This window comes from Alligator mississippiensis, chromosome 1 (genome assembly GCF_030867095.1).
Source record: "Alligator mississippiensis isolate rAllMis1 chromosome 1, rAllMis1, whole genome shotgun sequence".
In the NCBI taxonomy this organism is placed as follows: Eukaryota; Metazoa; Chordata; order Crocodylia; family Alligatoridae; genus Alligator; species Alligator mississippiensis.
Window position 1 is genome coordinate 456,564,695 of NC_081824.1, and position 15,807 is coordinate 456,580,501.

Sequence of the window (15,807 nt, forward strand, 5' to 3'; positions counted from 1 at the left end):
CAAGAAACTTAAAGAAATTCTATGTTTAATCTATTTTAATAACCTTTGCAGAAGTTAGGAAGTTGGCCACTGTGGCCCCCTGCTCTACCTGTGGCAGGTTAGGACGTTATGTCTTGTGTTGAGGTTGACTGCGTAGTTTTGCTAGTAAGTTAGAAAATTAATAGAGGAGGCTAAGAAATGACTTGATCATGGTCAGCAGAAAAGAGATTTCTGACAATAGACACTCCTTATACCTTTTGCTGTTACATTAATGAGGAAAAGAAGGCTGAGAGGGAACCTGGTAGTAGCTTACCACTACACTAGGGGAATACATCAAGGGCTCGGTGAGCAACTTTTCACCAGGGCACCCAAGTGGAAAACCAGGAATAATGGCCACAAACTCCTGGAAGATCGATTCAGGTTCAACATTAGGAAAAACTTCTTTATAGTCAAGGTATCCAGACTGGAATAAGCTCCCTCCAGAGGTGGTGCAATTGCTTACCTTGGAAATCTTCAAAAGGAGACTAGACAGTCACCTTGCTGGGGTCACCTGACCCCCACTTATCTTTTCTGCTGGACCCAAAGATCTTCCAAGGTCCCTTCCAGCCTTACAATCCATGAATCTATGAATGAGATCCAATGCTAAGAAAGTACTGCTATACCAACTCAGGCTAGAAATAACTTTAAAAAATAAGTATAATTTGCCATAGAAACTTACCTAAATCAGTTGTGGATTTTCCGTGGCTGGTTACTTTTTAAATGAAGACTAGCTACCTAAAACATATGCTACAGCTTGAACAGAAGTTATTGGATCAATGTAGAAATAACTGAAAGAGGTTTTCTAGTCTGCATTGTATAGGAAGTCAAAATAGATGGTAACTGTCCCTTCTGCTTTAAAATATCTTCATTATTTTATTGTATAACCGTAGAATTCAATCATGCCTTTTATCTCCTGTCCTAACTTCCAGGTCCTACTTACTTTAGAATCCATCAAAAGTCTCACTGAATTCATTTGAAGTTGAACTGAGCCTTAACCCTTTAAAGGGCTGCAAGATATTGCATCTTAACTTTCACTCAGTGTGTGAGCCATTTCTGTAGGAAACATACAAGCCCAAAGGAAGGCTTATAAACAGTGGGACAAATGAATGCAAGTTAATACTTCCCCAAAATTTGTCACAGACTATGCTGCAGCTGTATTTTATTTTACACACTTTCCTCACGTTATTTACTTACATTCCATTGCATTGAACAATTAAAGGTTGTACATGGGAGTTGCTCTTTTGTTTTTTCTTGTTTAAGTTAGGAATGCATGGGAGGTTATTTGAGGACAAAACGATCCATGACCTCATCTTATATTTTGGAATACTTGTAGCAAGGAATTAAACAGGGAAAATTGGGATGAATGGGTTGGCAGAGGGACTGTGATAAGAAGCAAGGCTTGCAGTGCTACGTAGGTAGATTTAGCAAAAGTGTTTTTCTAATAATTTGGTGCTGGATTTGCTATTCCTTTAAGAATCAAGAATCTGAACCTCATCTGCTGTCTTTTATCTTATGTCTAGATCGTATGTCTTTTTGGCCTGTGCCTACCATAACAGTCCTGGTCCAGGACTAGAGCTGGTAAGTGTTACATATGTAACCTTTCTGCTGGGCACTGGTTGGCAGCAACAGGGGCCGGGTTCAAATGTCAGGGTACCCAATACATTTTGCGATAGCTTGAGCCCCCATCCAAAAATCTGGGATCACTGGATTTGGCTGGAGTGTCCCACATAAACAAAACTCCCTCCTCACAAGCTGTGTAAATACAAAAGGATAGGTTTCTTGCAGTAAACAAAGGCAAAGAAAGCAAAGGAAACACCAAATGCAATTCAAACACTCTTAATTACCAAGCATAGTCTCTAGTCTCTGCACCCCTTTTGAAGAGACTCTACCCTTGACCAGGCAGTCGGAGATGTAGGGGCTCACCCAAAGAGTTATTTCCAGGGGCCGGTGCCCCTATACCTGCTACTTAGCAGGCGAGTCCTATGAGCTGCTTCTTGGGGTTTGCTGTGTCTCAAGGAGCTGCTAATGACAAAGATCCTTCTGCAGTGCAAGGGGCTCCCTGTTGTTGCTCCCTGTGAAGCTGCAGGGTGCTAATCTCCATGTTCACAGTGGCTTTGAGGGGGTGACTTGTTGCTTCAGTCAGCATCTGCACCCCCCAAATTCCTAGTCCTAACCCCCAGCTCTGCGGGGGCAGAAAATGGCAAAAGAACTCAAAAGAGGGGTGCCAGGCCTATCCTGGCTAGGCCTGAACTGCAGATAGGCTCAGCTACGCACCTAGGCTGAAACAAAAAAACCCAGTAAGAACAAAAGGACCAGGTCTACCCTGATTCAAAGCTTCACCAGGCTGTAATCCTGGTGGTTTGCTCCAGGGATCATTGCCCCCCCAACACTTTCACGTTGGCTTCTCCAGCTGGGGCCCTCTTTGGGGTCCCCTCCTTTAGCCTAAATGCTCCTCTTCCTGTGTTCCTGGTGTGACATCAGGGGTTGCCTGGTCTTTCAGTTTTTTCCTCTTAACCAATTAATTTGAAAGAAAGAACACTGCTCAGTTAGTCAGTTAAGCTAGTGGTCTGATTTCTCCTGTTTACATGACAAGAAGCCAGGTTTCTTGTTTACAGTAAACAGCAGGGGGTCTAGACAAAAGGTTTAAGCAAAGGAGCTTTCCTGCCGACGTGCTGGCTTGTTTCTTTTCAGATTAAGACACAGACAAGATACGGCAGAACAAACACATATTAAACTTGGTTATATTAAAACTAAAACAATATTTTTCAATAACATAAAACTAGAACACTGCAGTACAAAATACTTAGACCTAATATAAATGAATAATTATTGTAAGCTGGTACAACTCCAGTAACGCTACATAAATATATTACTTTATAGCAGCAGTTGCTCTCATCCCAAGTCTTAAACAGCTATAGCAATACACACTGGGGAGATCTTAAAGCCATTTGGGACTTTAAGATAGAGTCAAGACTGACTTTGCCCTGCTGTATTAAACAAATGTAAAGATCTTGTTTCAAAAGAAAACAACACCAAATGTAACACCTTAAAGGGTACTGTAACAGGCTGCAGGCTTCCAGCCTGGAGCAATTAGCCAGCTGGTTAGCAGGCTGCCCACCTAAGGGGCTGCAGCTGGATCAGTCAATTAGTAAATGAGGGGAAGTTGACTGGCTGACTCAGAAATAAAAGCAAACAGGAAGAGGAAGTGAGAGAGAACCTGGTGGGGGAATTGCCTATGTAAAGAGGCAGGTCTCTCCATGAAGGAAAAGAGAATACAGCTAACCCAGGCTACTGGATGTTCATGGTGGAGTGTTGGCACTTTATGTTGCTCTCTGTGGTGCAGTTTAACCCAGGGCTTGAACTTGTTTTGGACTTTATGTTTTCTGTTGTGCTCTGTGGTGTGGAAGAACCCAGGACATTATCATTTTTGTTTTGAAGCCCAGAAACAGACTGCAGCTGGGGGGCAGATAATCTGGCCCTGGGAGTTAGCTCAAGGCTGCAAGGACTGATTTGAGCCTGGCAGAGCCAGGGTAGCTAGGTGGTATGCTACAGCTGGTGGAGAATGTGGGCAGTCTGAACCCCTCTCCCAAGATGGAAAGGGAGACTCTCTTGTAGCAGCTTCAGCTGCAACAGCAGCAGCTTAATTATTTCCAGCAGCAGCTTAATTATTTCCAGCAGCAGCAGTGATTCACAGATACCTGAAGCTGCAACAGCAGGATTTCTTATAGCAGCAAATGGTATGGCAGAGGAACCTTGGTCAAGGGGGTAGGGGCCCTGTACACCCCAGGAGTGAGCCTGGTTTTTGCCCAAGAGGAGGATGGCTGATGACATAGAAACCTTCTTGGTCATACTTGAACATGTGGTGGAGGTGGTCCAGTGGGACCAGGACACTAAGGTCATGTGGGTGGCCCCACTTCTTACAGGGGAAGCCCAAGGTGCTTATCCTGCCTTGGGGTCAGAAGCGGCTCAGGACTAATAGATGCTTAAAGTAGAAAGTCTCAATCGCCTGGCCCTTGCTGAAGATACCTATTGGTGGTGGCTTAGAACCAAGGCCTAGGACCTCCACACCCATCCCCAAGCTATGGCTAAGACTGAAGGATTTATGTACCCAGTGGCTCCACCCAGATACCCAATTAGCAGGGGAGACTGTGGAATTGGTGTCACTGGAGCTATTTTGTGCTGTCTTCCTGATGGAGATGCGCAAGTAGGTGTACCGCCTCCATGTGGCCATGCTAGAGGAAGCCACTAGGAGGGTAGAGGACTTTCTGGGTGTGGAACTTAAGTGTTAGGATCTCTGGGAGAGTTGGCCACTAAGCTGTAGGGGAAAGCTTAGTGGGTGCAAGGCATCTGCAGGGGTGACGTGTAGGGTGCTTTACCAAGTAGCAGCCTGTCACCTCCCTGACCCCAGCTCAGGGAGGGGTCTGCAACTTACCTTGTCAGGACCCTGGTACCCCTAGGGAAACACCACAGTCTGTGCAGAAGACTAACCTGCTTCCAATATGGGGAAAAGGGGCACCAGGCCTGAGACTGTGCCCAGATAAACTGTAGGTATTCATTGGCTTACCTTGTTTGACAAGGGGGTGGGAAACCCTGATGTGAGGAGCTATGTGGTCCCTATAAAGATTTGAGAGGCCTGGGTTGATGGGCTCATAGACTCTGACTCAGGCCAAACGTGTGTCCAGTCATAATACGTGAAGGTCGAAGACATCCCAGTAGGGGAATGTACTTGTTGGACCTTTATTCATGGGGACATCTGCCCCTCTCCCATGGTGTATTTGGCACTGACAATTGGTGAATGTGAGGGCCAAATAAGAGCTATTGTGGCTTCCCAATTGGCCTATACCTAGTGTGACCTACCCAATTGGGTGCTGGACTTATTGCATGAATTGGGGCATTCCCAGGTCTCCACTGCACAAAATTTTGTGCAATATGTCCTAAATTTATGTGAACAATCTGATGGGGGCACTTGCAAAAGCAAACCTGGAAGCTGCCCAGCACAGGCAACAACAACATTTCAATAAAGGGGCCTGACTGCGAATATATTGGCTGAGAGACTGAGTGCTACTCTTGCTGCCATCATTGGAGAGCAAACTTTTGGTAAAATGTCAAGGCCCGTTCAAAATGCTACAGTGCATTAGACAAGTTGACTGTAAAATACACCTTGTAGGGAAGCGTTGTGAATCGCAGGTGTACTTTGTGAACCTCTTAAAACCCTGGATTGGCTGAGAAGCCTGCCTGATGTCCCTGAACTGGGAGGCAACCACTTCAGGGGTGCAGCATCCTTCTACCAACTTTTCAGCAGGGCCCCAGTTTGGGGAGGAACTAACCTTAGTTTAGCAGGGAGATATGAATGCAGTGCTGATGGAGTTTATGAAGATGTTCACTGAGAAACCTGGTAAGACCACATTGGTGGAGTACCAGATCAGCCTCAAGCCTGGATACCTCATCCATAGAGTACGCTCATGAATTATGGCTCTGTTAAGTCTGGAAAGAAGTGACAAATATGTTGGACCTGGGGGTAATAGAGGAATCTATGAGTGAATGGAGCAGCCCTATTGTACAGGTCCTGAAGCCTGACTGTACTGTCAGGTTCTGCATTGACTTTTGTAGGGTCAATGCAGTTTTAAAATGCAATGCATACCCCTTGCCTAGGATAGATGAAAAGGTAGAGGAACGGGCCAGGCCAAGTATATATCTACCTTGTACCTAATAAAAGGGTACTGGCAGATTCCCCTGGACCCTGCATCCGAAGAAATTATGGCCTTCACTACCCCATGGGGGCTATATCACTTTTAGACTCTCTGATTTGGACTCCACAGTGTCCCAGCAAGTTTTCAATGATTGATGGACTGCATACACCACCGCACTAGGCATACGCCACTGTCTACATAGATGACATCATAATATTCACTGATAAGTGGTCAAACCACATTCAAGGAATAAGAGCAGTCCTACAGTCAATCTGTGCTGCAGGATTTACAGTCAATCTGACCAAGTGTAACCAAGACAAGACCATGAACGACTGGTGCCTCCCATGACTAAGTGGGCACCATGGCAGTGAGCAGGGACTGCCTGCAGCTGCTGCTGGTGGTGTTGGCGGTGGGGAGGGAGTGTCAAGCAGGGACTGCGCACAACCATTGGTGGTAGTGTCGGCAGTGGGGGAGGGGGGCAAGCGGCAGGTGGTGAGCAGGAACTGCCCACAGCTGCTGTCCATGCTATCAGTGATGGTGAGCAGGGACCACCCACAGCTGGTGTCAGTGGCAGTGTCAGGGGGGCAGCGAGTCGTGGGCAGTGAGCAGGGATTGCCCACAACCACCGCCTATGTTGTTGGCGGCAGCAAGCAGAGACCGCCCGCAGTCGCGTTGATGTCAAAAGGGAGGTGGCAACTGCCCGCAGACGCTGGCGGCAGCTCCGGCCGTGGCCAATCTCAGGGGGGCACATGCCCATGTGCCCCCCTGTGCATTTCCTGTGGGCAAGACCAAGACAAAGTATCTGGAGTATATCCTGGGCAATGGCAGGATCCAGCCTCTGATGTGCCAGGGCCTGTACCCTGTCTAATCCCTGGTACCGGCAACAAAAATGTAAAATCCTTCCTAGGCTTGGCTAGCTATTATCAGTGGTTTATTCCCAATTTTGTGGTCCTCATGGCCTCCCTAACTGATCTCTTGTGAATGAGGGTCCTGCAATGGGTGCAGTGGTCATCAGAGTGTGCAAGTGCATTTGGAGAGTGAAAAGGCTTGCTGTACAGTGACACAGACCTATGTTCCCTGGACAGGGGGAAAGAATTTATAGTACAAAGGATGCTTCGGAATGAGGTCTTGGGGCAGTACTCGCACAGGAATTTGAAGATGGAGACCCCATCATGTACCTGAACCAGAAGCTCCTTCCCCAAGAACAGAAAAATACACAAAGATTGAAAAAGAGTGTCTGGTGATTTAAATGGCCCATAGAGACCCTCTGCTATTATCTCTTTGGGACCCACTTCTGACTAGTCACTGATGATGCTTTGTTAAAATGGCTACATGCCATGGGGGAGGCCAATTTTCAGCCAGGGCCATTCAACTTTGAAATATGCTACCATCCAGGAATTGCCCATAAAAATGCGGACTTCTCCAGAGAAGGGGCTTGAGAAGTAGAAGAAATGGAAGAGTGTACTCTGGGCTCCACTCTTGGAGGGGAGAGTATGTAACAGGCTGCAGGCTTGCAGCCTGGAGCAATTAGCCAGCCTGTTAGCAGGCTGCCGGCCTAAAGGGCTGCAGCTGGCTCAGCCAATTAGTAAATAAGGGGAAGTTGACTGGCTGACTTTAAAACAAAAGCAAACAGGAAGAGCAAGAGGACATGGTGGGGGGATTGCCCATGTGAAGAGCCAGGTCTTTCCAAGGAGGAAAAGAGTACAGGTTGCAAACTAACCCAGGCTTCTGACTGTTCATGGTGGGCTGTTGGCACTTTATGTTGCACTCTAACGCAGGGTTTGAACTTGTTCCTGTTCTCTGTTGTGATTTGTGGTGTGGAAGAACCCAGGACATTATCGTCTGTGTTGTAAAGCCCAGAGAGAGACTGCAGCAGGGACCAGGTAATTCAGACCTGGGAGTCAGTTCAAGGGTTTAAGGACTGATTTGAGCCTGGTGGAGCCAGGTGGTCCGCTACAGGTACACACTCATTGCTCTGAATATTCTTGCTACTTAGCACCCATCTAAATAGTGTCATAAGGACAGGACACTGTTGAAGTTTGCCTTTATAGTTACGAGAAAAAAATTAAGGCGAATAGCTCAAATTTCATAGATTTCTTAGGTCTTTTTTAAATTGTAAAGGTAGCCAATACAGGAGATCTGTAGATGGGCAAACCTCTTCTCTCATTTTTAAATGTTCTTTGCTCATTAGATTGCTTCTAATTGATTCTACTAATTTCCCCCCCAAAGTGCAGAACAGAGATAGCCAGTAAGGAAACCAAAGAAAAGGGATGGGTGAGGAAGGGACCCTCTTGTTTCATACAAAGTTGTTCCGTTTAAACAATAATATTAGCTTCTTATAACAAAAGGTTGGAAAAGTGGCTATGTAGCTCAGTTGGTTTGTATGGTGCTACTAACACCAGGTTTGATCCCTGGTTGGGCTAGATGAGTAGCTTTTGTACCAGGACTCATTTGTAAACATCAATGGACAGTCCCAACCCAATGCCCCTCACTCCCAACCCATTGCCATCAGGCCCCAGCCTGATGTAAGGAAGGGGGATGTGTGTGCAGCAGCGGGGCTCCAAGCAGCCCCTTGATGGCTGGCACTCTGCCAGCCTGCATGGGAAAAGCCACAGTTTCCCACGCCTTTCTCTTTTAAAGGAGAATCCATTTATGAAGTTTGTTGATCTGTTTTTAAAGTTTATTGCTACCCCTTCATATAGTCTTGTAACCCACTTTTGGGTCGTGACCCACAGGTTGAGAAGTGCTGAGCTAAATAATCCCTTGAGATCCCTTCCAGCCTTTCTGAGAATTAGGCTGATTTACTCCAGAAAAGAGAAGACTAAAGGAGGATTTAATACCAGTCCTCTAATGCTTAAAGGGCAGTTACGGAGAAGATGGAAATAGAGTTTTTCTCTGTGGCGGTAGGGGACAGGACGAAGAACAATGGGCTCACGTTACAGCAGAGGAAATTTCGGTTGGCTATTCGGAAGAACTGCCTATGAGGGTGGTCAAGCATTGGAACAGCTACCTAGAGAAGTTACAGAATCTCATTCCCTGGAGGTCTAGCTCTTTCAGCCTTTCCTCGTAAGTCATGTTTTCCCCTAATCATTTTTTGTCATTTTCCACTGGATTCTTTCCAACGTGCCTACATTTTTTTTTTTCCCCCTTAAAGCTGGTTGTGATCAGGGGCCTGAACCAAGCAAGAGCTGCTTTGTGCGAGGCACTGTACATCTTTCAAAACCATCTCCAGACAACGGGTCTGAAGTAACTGTCTAGAGCAGCTTTATCAATGGTTGCAATATTTTATTTTTTTATGCCTCAGATTTCCTGTATGCTCCAACTGAGATGGAGCGTAGGGAGGCAGAGAGAGAACAAATATTTTGAAGTGTATTAGTTGGTGGTCCTTTTTTTCTTTTTTCTGAGATCATTGCTATTTTTGCATCAAACAATCGTTCTAATCACTTCAAATTGAAGGCATACTTTTTCACTTGTTTCCAGCATACCTACCAAATAGCATTACTCGGTGACAGAGAACAGCTCTCTTTCTCTTTGCTCTGCTGCTCTGGGACCTTAATTTTTGTGTTCAGCAGCTGCCAAAATCACTCACCATTCTGAGGCTGGGCTAACACCACAGCCAAAATAGCAGCAGCTGCCTCAGCATTTATTGTAATGGGAACATCACTGAGGTACCAAAGCAGCTTTTCTGGACAGGGGTGAGATGGGCTTCCCTAACCTATTATGCCTGCATCCCTTTAGTGTGTGTGTGTGTGTCACCCACACCCTGTGTCACACTGGTATATGCATCACCCACACCTTGCATCACATCAGTGTGCACTTGTACCAACCCACACTGTATGTGCACCACCCACACCCTGCATCGCATGTATGTATGTGTATGCATACCCACCCACAGCCTGTATCACAATGTGTGCATGTGTGCCAGCCTACACCCTATATCCCCTTAGTGTGTGTGTGTGTGTGTGTGCATGTCACCCACATCCTGTATCACAGTAGTGTGTGAGCCACCAACACTCTGCATTGCATTAATGTGTGCATGTAGGTGGTTGTGCACACACTCTGTATCACATAAGTGTATGTGCATGCAACCCATACCATATATTACAGCTGTGTCCACTGTCTACACCCTGCATTGCCACAGTGTGTATGTGTGTGTGCATGCCACTCGCACCCCCTGTCTAGTTAGAAAGAGAGAGAGAGTGTGCATGTCTGTGTGCCACCCATCCCCAGGATTGTGTGTGTGTGGGGGGGGGAAGGTGTACGTACACTCATGTGTACCACTCGTCCCTGGGATTGCGCGTGTGCATATACACTGATGTGTGTGACCCATCCCTAGAATTGTATGCGTGTGGGGGGAACATATGTACACCCTTGTGTGCCACCCATCCCTGGGATTGCGTGCGTGTGCGCGTGTGTATACACTGGCATGCGCCACCCATTCCCAGGATTGTGTGTGTGGGGGGTATGTACACTCGTGTGTACCACCCATCCCCAGGATCAACCCACATGTGCATATGTGTGTATACCAAAGTATGCCACCCATCCCCAGGATCGTGTGTGTGCGCGGGGGGTATATATACATGCATGTGTACCACCCATCCGCCGGGATCAACCGATGTGTGCGCCTGTATACACTGGGGTGTGTCGGCCATCTCCACAATTGTGTGTGTGCGCACGTGGGTGGGTGTATGTGCACCCGTGTGTGCTGCCCATCCCTGGGATAGTGTGTGTGTGTGTGTGCGTGCATCCATCTCCACGATCGTGTGTGTATGTACACTCGTGTGTACCACTCATCCCCGGGATCAACCCATGGGTGCGTGTGTGTGTGTATACACCAGTGTGTGCCACCCATCCCCAGGTTCGTGTGTGCGTGTGCGTGTGTACCACCCATCCTATACACACACACACACGTGTTGCACAGACAGCTTCCCCTGCCGGCGCTGCCCCCGCCCCCGGGGGCTCCCGTGCAGGCGGCCCGGCCCCGCCCGCCCGCCCGCCCGCGCGGGTCCGAGCCGGAGCCGCTGCCCGAGACAAAGCGGCGGCGCCGGCCGGCCGGCGGCGAGGAGGAGCGCGCGCCATGGCCCCGCCGGGCCGGAGCTGGCTGCACAACGAGGGGGCCAAGCACGTCTTCCTGGTAGGGCACGGGGCGGCGGGACCCGGCAAGGCGCCGCCTGCGCTGCCCGGGCTCGGGGACGGCGGCGGGGAGCCCGGGGACCGACCGGCCTCTCTCCCGGCTGCCGCCTGCCCCGAGCGGGGAGTGGGGCGCGGGGGGCGGGGAGGCAGGTGTATCGCACTAGCCTGAATCGCACCAGCCTCCCTCGCACCCTGGTGGCTGTATCGCACTAGCCGCTCTGTTGCACTGGGTCGGGCTGCCTCGCGCTAGCCTCTCTCTTGTCGGGCTGAGTCGCACTAAACTCCATCACACCGCAGCGGGCTGTATTGCACTAGTCTCTTTTGTACTGCATCGGGCTGTATTGCACTAGGCGCTGTCGCGCTGGATGGGGCTGCATCGCACTAGCCTCTCTCACAGCATGTTGGGCTGCGTGGCACTAAGCTCTCTTACACCTAAGGGGATGTATCATGTTATCACACTGTATTGGGCTGTGTTGCACTAGTCTTTTTTGCACCATATCGGGCTGTATTGCACTAGCCTTTTTGGCACCATATCAGGGTGTATTGCACTAGCCGCTGTCGTGCTGGATAGGGACGCATGGTGCTAGCCTTTCCCACAGCATATTGGGCTGCATGGCACTAAGCTCTCTTACACCTAAGGGGATGTATCATGTTATCACACCATATTGGGCTGTATTGCACTAGTGTTTTTTGCACCATATTGGGCTGTATTGCACTAGCCTCTGTCACGCTGGATGGGGCTGCATCGCGCTCGCCTCTCTCACAGCACATTGGGTTGCATGGCACTAAGCACCATGACACCGTAAGGGGATGTATCACGTTATCACACCATATCAAGCTGTATTGCACTAGCCTCTTTGGCACCATATCAGGGTGTATTGCACTAGCCGCTGTCGTGCTGGTTGGGATGGGGATGCATGGTGCTAGCCTCTTCCACAGCATATTAAGCTGCATAGCACTAAGCTCACTTACACTGTAAGGGGATGTATCACGTTATCACACCATATCAGGCTGTATTGCACTGGCCTCTTTTGCACCATATCGGGTTGTATTGCACTAGCTGCTGTCGTGCTGGATGGGGCTGCGCTGCATCACACTAGTCTTTCCCACAGCATATTGAGCTGCATCACACTAAACTCTCTTACACCGTAAGGGGATGTATCACGTTATCGCACCATATCAGGCTGCATTGCACTGGCCTCGTTTGCACCATATCGGGCTGTATTGCACTAGCCACTGTCACACTATATGGGGCTGCTTCGTGCTAGCTTCTCCCACGCCCTATCGAGCTGCGTGACACTAAGCTCTCTCAGAGCACAACGGGTTGTATCACATTAGCCTTCATCACACCTTATCAGGCTGTATCACGCTGTGTCAGGCTGTGCTTGCATTAGCCTCTCCCACACCGTATGGATGGATCTATATCACACTAGCCTCTATCACACTGTATTGGGCTGTATCGCTCTAGCCATGGAGAGGTTCCCTTCCAAAGGTCTTCACCCAGCCAGGCCATATTCTTTCTCTTTCAAGCAAGCATGTAGTCTCTGCAAGATTGAAATGGATACTGGGAAGTTTGTCTCTGTGGCTTTCATAGAATCGTAGAGCAGTTGGGCTGGAAGGGACGGACCTCTAGGTACCACTGAGTTCAACCTCCTGTCTGAGCCAGGATCAGCTTTATCCAAATCATCCCGTACAATTCAGAATCTCAGCTCTCTATAAAATGACCGTCAACAATATGGCTTTCACTTACCTTATCTCCTTTCTTCTTGTCTTGCCGGTTTCAGCTTGCCTGGTTTGCCCTCAACATGTGGCTCTTCTTGAGAACCTTCTTGCTGTATTACCATGGGCCACAGTATTACTACTTGCATCGGATGCTAGGGGTGAGTGACCCAAATGCTGCTCTTTGCCTGGGAAATGGGAGTGCTGGTCTGGGGTGGGAGATTAGAGCATATTTTTACTAATAAGGGAAAAATCAGGTGTTTAGTTTCCCTGAAAAGTGGGGATCAGGATAGAATCTATTGGCATGCTGCGGACAGTCGGTTGAAAGTCAAAACTTGCTAGGGTTGAGAGTGAGAGGTGCTATCTCTGTTGCATGAATAAAAGTTAAGAGCTAGGCAAGTATCTGGGAGAACCACCCCCTATTCCCAGTTGTAGGGATGCTTGCAGGATCTGGCTTATAAACATGAGCATCAGCTCAGCGAGCCTCTCATTTTTAGTCATCATAACTGTAGCCAAGTTTGTGGGTCTGTTTCAGTGAGCTCTTTTATGCTGGTTCTCATGATGTATGCTTCTTGAGGGAGTTATTTTATTAGCAGTCTCACTTATTCTGCCTTTCCTGGTTGTTGTGAACTGGGTTAATTTATTGCAGGCCATATAATTTCTGCTTTAATTTCTGGCAGACTTTTTAAAATTTAGTTAAGATAAAAAGAGTGGCAGTCATGGCAACGGCCAGTTGATTGCAAACTTCACCACTCTGCCCTGGCAATGACCACTAACAAAACCTATAAGATATGTAGGTATAGTGCCCTTCACCGACTTCCTAACTAGTTGCAGTTATTGTGAATTGTTAACCCTACAGTGGTGATTCTCAGCCAGATGCCATGGCACTCTGGGGCGTTGTGGTAATGCTTTTAAGGGTGTTGTATAATATTAACACTGTTAGGTATGCAAATACCTACACATGATTCACAAGATTAATCCAGACATTTCAAATAGAAATCCATAGTGTCGAAAACAATCTGGCCTGTTTCTGAGGTCTTTGCAACAGAAGAATTGCTGTAGTATTTTTCTATAGTCAAAAAATAAAAGGTACGACCTGGCATTTTCTGAGCGGTGCCTTGAGTCTTAAAAAGAGTGGCTAGAGTCCAAAAGGTTGAGAACCATTGGTCTACAGCAGGGGGTAGGAAACCTTTTACAGCTGCGGGCTGGCATGACCCACCCCAGGTCAGAGGTAGGTTGGGGCACGGACACTGGGATCTGACTTCTGTTGCCGGCCCTGCTTGTCTTCCTGGCAGTATGGGGAAAGTGTCTGCAACTGGCACTATTTCTCATGGTGAAGTAGGGAGAGTACCCATAGAAGGCACCTCATGCTACCTAACCCCACATCTGTAGGCCAGATCCAGCCTTTGGGTGGTAGGTTGCCAACCCCTGGTCTGGAGGGAATGTTTAAAAGAATAAAATGTTAGGAAGTACTCAAAGTTGTTTTGTTAAATTTGAGGAAAGAGGCTGGATGAATTGTGTCAGGAATACTAGTTAGCAACTACTCACTGAATCAGGAATAAAAAAAGTATACATAGGCTAAAGCCCCAGACACTACTGTGAAACCCAACCCTTTGCAGATGTTCAGTGGTGATGTGTGTGGGATGGACCCAGTGTTTCTCCTTTATTCATTTATCTGTTTTAATACCTTTTTGCATAGCTTGTTAGTCTCATAATATTTTTTTGAACTGAGTTGAAAGTGAGTTGACCTAACACAATTGCTTCACTTATGTTGACCTTGTAGGTTTGGAGTGTTGTAGTTGTTGTGATGGTCCAGGAAATATGGGAGGTAATGATTTTCTCTGATATCTTTTATTGAACCGGCTGTATTTGTTGGGAGACCTGTTGGACAAGCTTTTGGGCATCAGGCATTCTTCCGCAGGTCTAAAAAAGCGGTAGACTCAGGCTGAACACATGTTGTTGTATCAGGCTCAGAGACAGGCAAGCGTATATCTATCTATCTATCTATCTATCTATCTATCTATCTATCTATCTATCTATCTATCTATCTATCTATCTATTTTGCAGAAAAAAGTGAAAATATTACCCCAGACTCTAACAATTTTGCAGTCGGGTGTATCCTTTTACACGTTTTTCTGTTCTTGAGATGTTCTGTCTCAGTGAGCTTCTCATTAGGATTTGGTCGTTACTGGGACAGCATTCTGGCCAGATTTTTTTGACTTAGTGAACATGTCTACACATGCAATTAATGTGCAGAAAGCTTACTGTACAATACAATACTGTGCAGTAAGCTTTCCCTGAGAGCACGTCTACACGTGTGCCTGTCAGGAGCAAATTTTTTCCTGATGGGAACAGTTCAGGGCAAGGCTACTCCTATGCTGCTTTGCTCCCATATGGCAGTGAGGGAGAGCTCTAGGCTCCCCCGGATGCCAGCATCAGGCAGACAAGGGGTACCAGGGTCAGGCCTGGGGTCTGGGGTCAAGGGGCAGCTGTCCTACCTCCAGGGCAGCTGCCTCCCACCCCACACCCCTGCCCTAGGCAGCTTCCTGCTGCCCAATCCCTGCTCCGAAATTGGATCCAGGGCTCAAACATTGTCCTTTGCCCTGGGCGGCTGCCTGTTGCTGTAGCTGGCTCCAGTCTCAGAGCTCTGATGTCAGAGCTGGGCCTGGCAGCAGGCAGCTGCCTGGGGCAGGGGACAATGTCCTCGTCCCAGCACCGATCTTGGAGCTGGAGCCCAGCAAGCTGTCTGCTGCAGGGAAATGGGACATTGTCCCAGCCCCCACTTTGATCAGCTGAGGGTATCAGAGGAGCTTTCCAGGGGAGGGGGCAGTTCTCCCACCCTTTGCCGCCTGGGCTGACCTTGAGCAATTTGCTCCCAGTTAGCTATGTAACCATGCACTTACTGTGCATTAGCTAAAGCACAGTAAATCTACTACCTGTATTTATAGGCAGGTGGTAGAAAACCACACATTAACCTATTTTAATGCACAGTAGCTGCTGCTGCACATGTTTACATAGTGATGCTTTACTGTGCAGTAGGTTTGTCTAATGTGCAGTAAAGCATCTCATGTAGACATGCCCAGTGTCTATCAGTAAACTTCTACTGAAGTTAGTGATCAATCAGTTCAATTCCAATTAAAGATTGGGATCTTTCATTTTAGTTTTTACACACCCATTTTTTGTAAAGGAGGGAAACATCCAAATGATATGTTGATACAATTAAAGTAATTTAATATAATATTACAAC

The 15,807-nt window shown here is 47.6% G+C and overlaps 1 protein-coding gene across 9 annotated transcripts in view; it reads left to right on the forward strand.

Annotated features, from left to right (window-relative positions):
- Nucleotides 1-485: 485 nt before the first annotated feature.
- NOX4 (NADPH oxidase 4) overlaps nucleotides 486-15,807 on the forward strand; it is a 187,765-nt gene continuing 172,443 nt past the window's right edge. Inside the window, exons 1-3 of one of the 9 annotated variants that reach the window (XM_019496411.2) lie at nucleotides 1,541-1,596; nucleotides 8,616-8,774; nucleotides 12,626-12,721. In XM_019496411.2, coding sequence (XP_019351956.2) covers nucleotides 12,647-12,721 — 75 coding nt within the window. In that variant the 5' untranslated portion in view covers nucleotides 1,541-1,596; nucleotides 8,616-8,774; nucleotides 12,626-12,646. Of the gene's footprint in view, nucleotides 1,597-7,510; nucleotides 7,592-8,615; nucleotides 8,775-10,719; nucleotides 10,843-12,625; nucleotides 12,722-15,807 lie in introns of those variants that run through there. The other 8 variants (XM_059721770.1, XM_059721783.1, XM_059721775.1 and 5 more) reach the window with 8 other exon arrangements.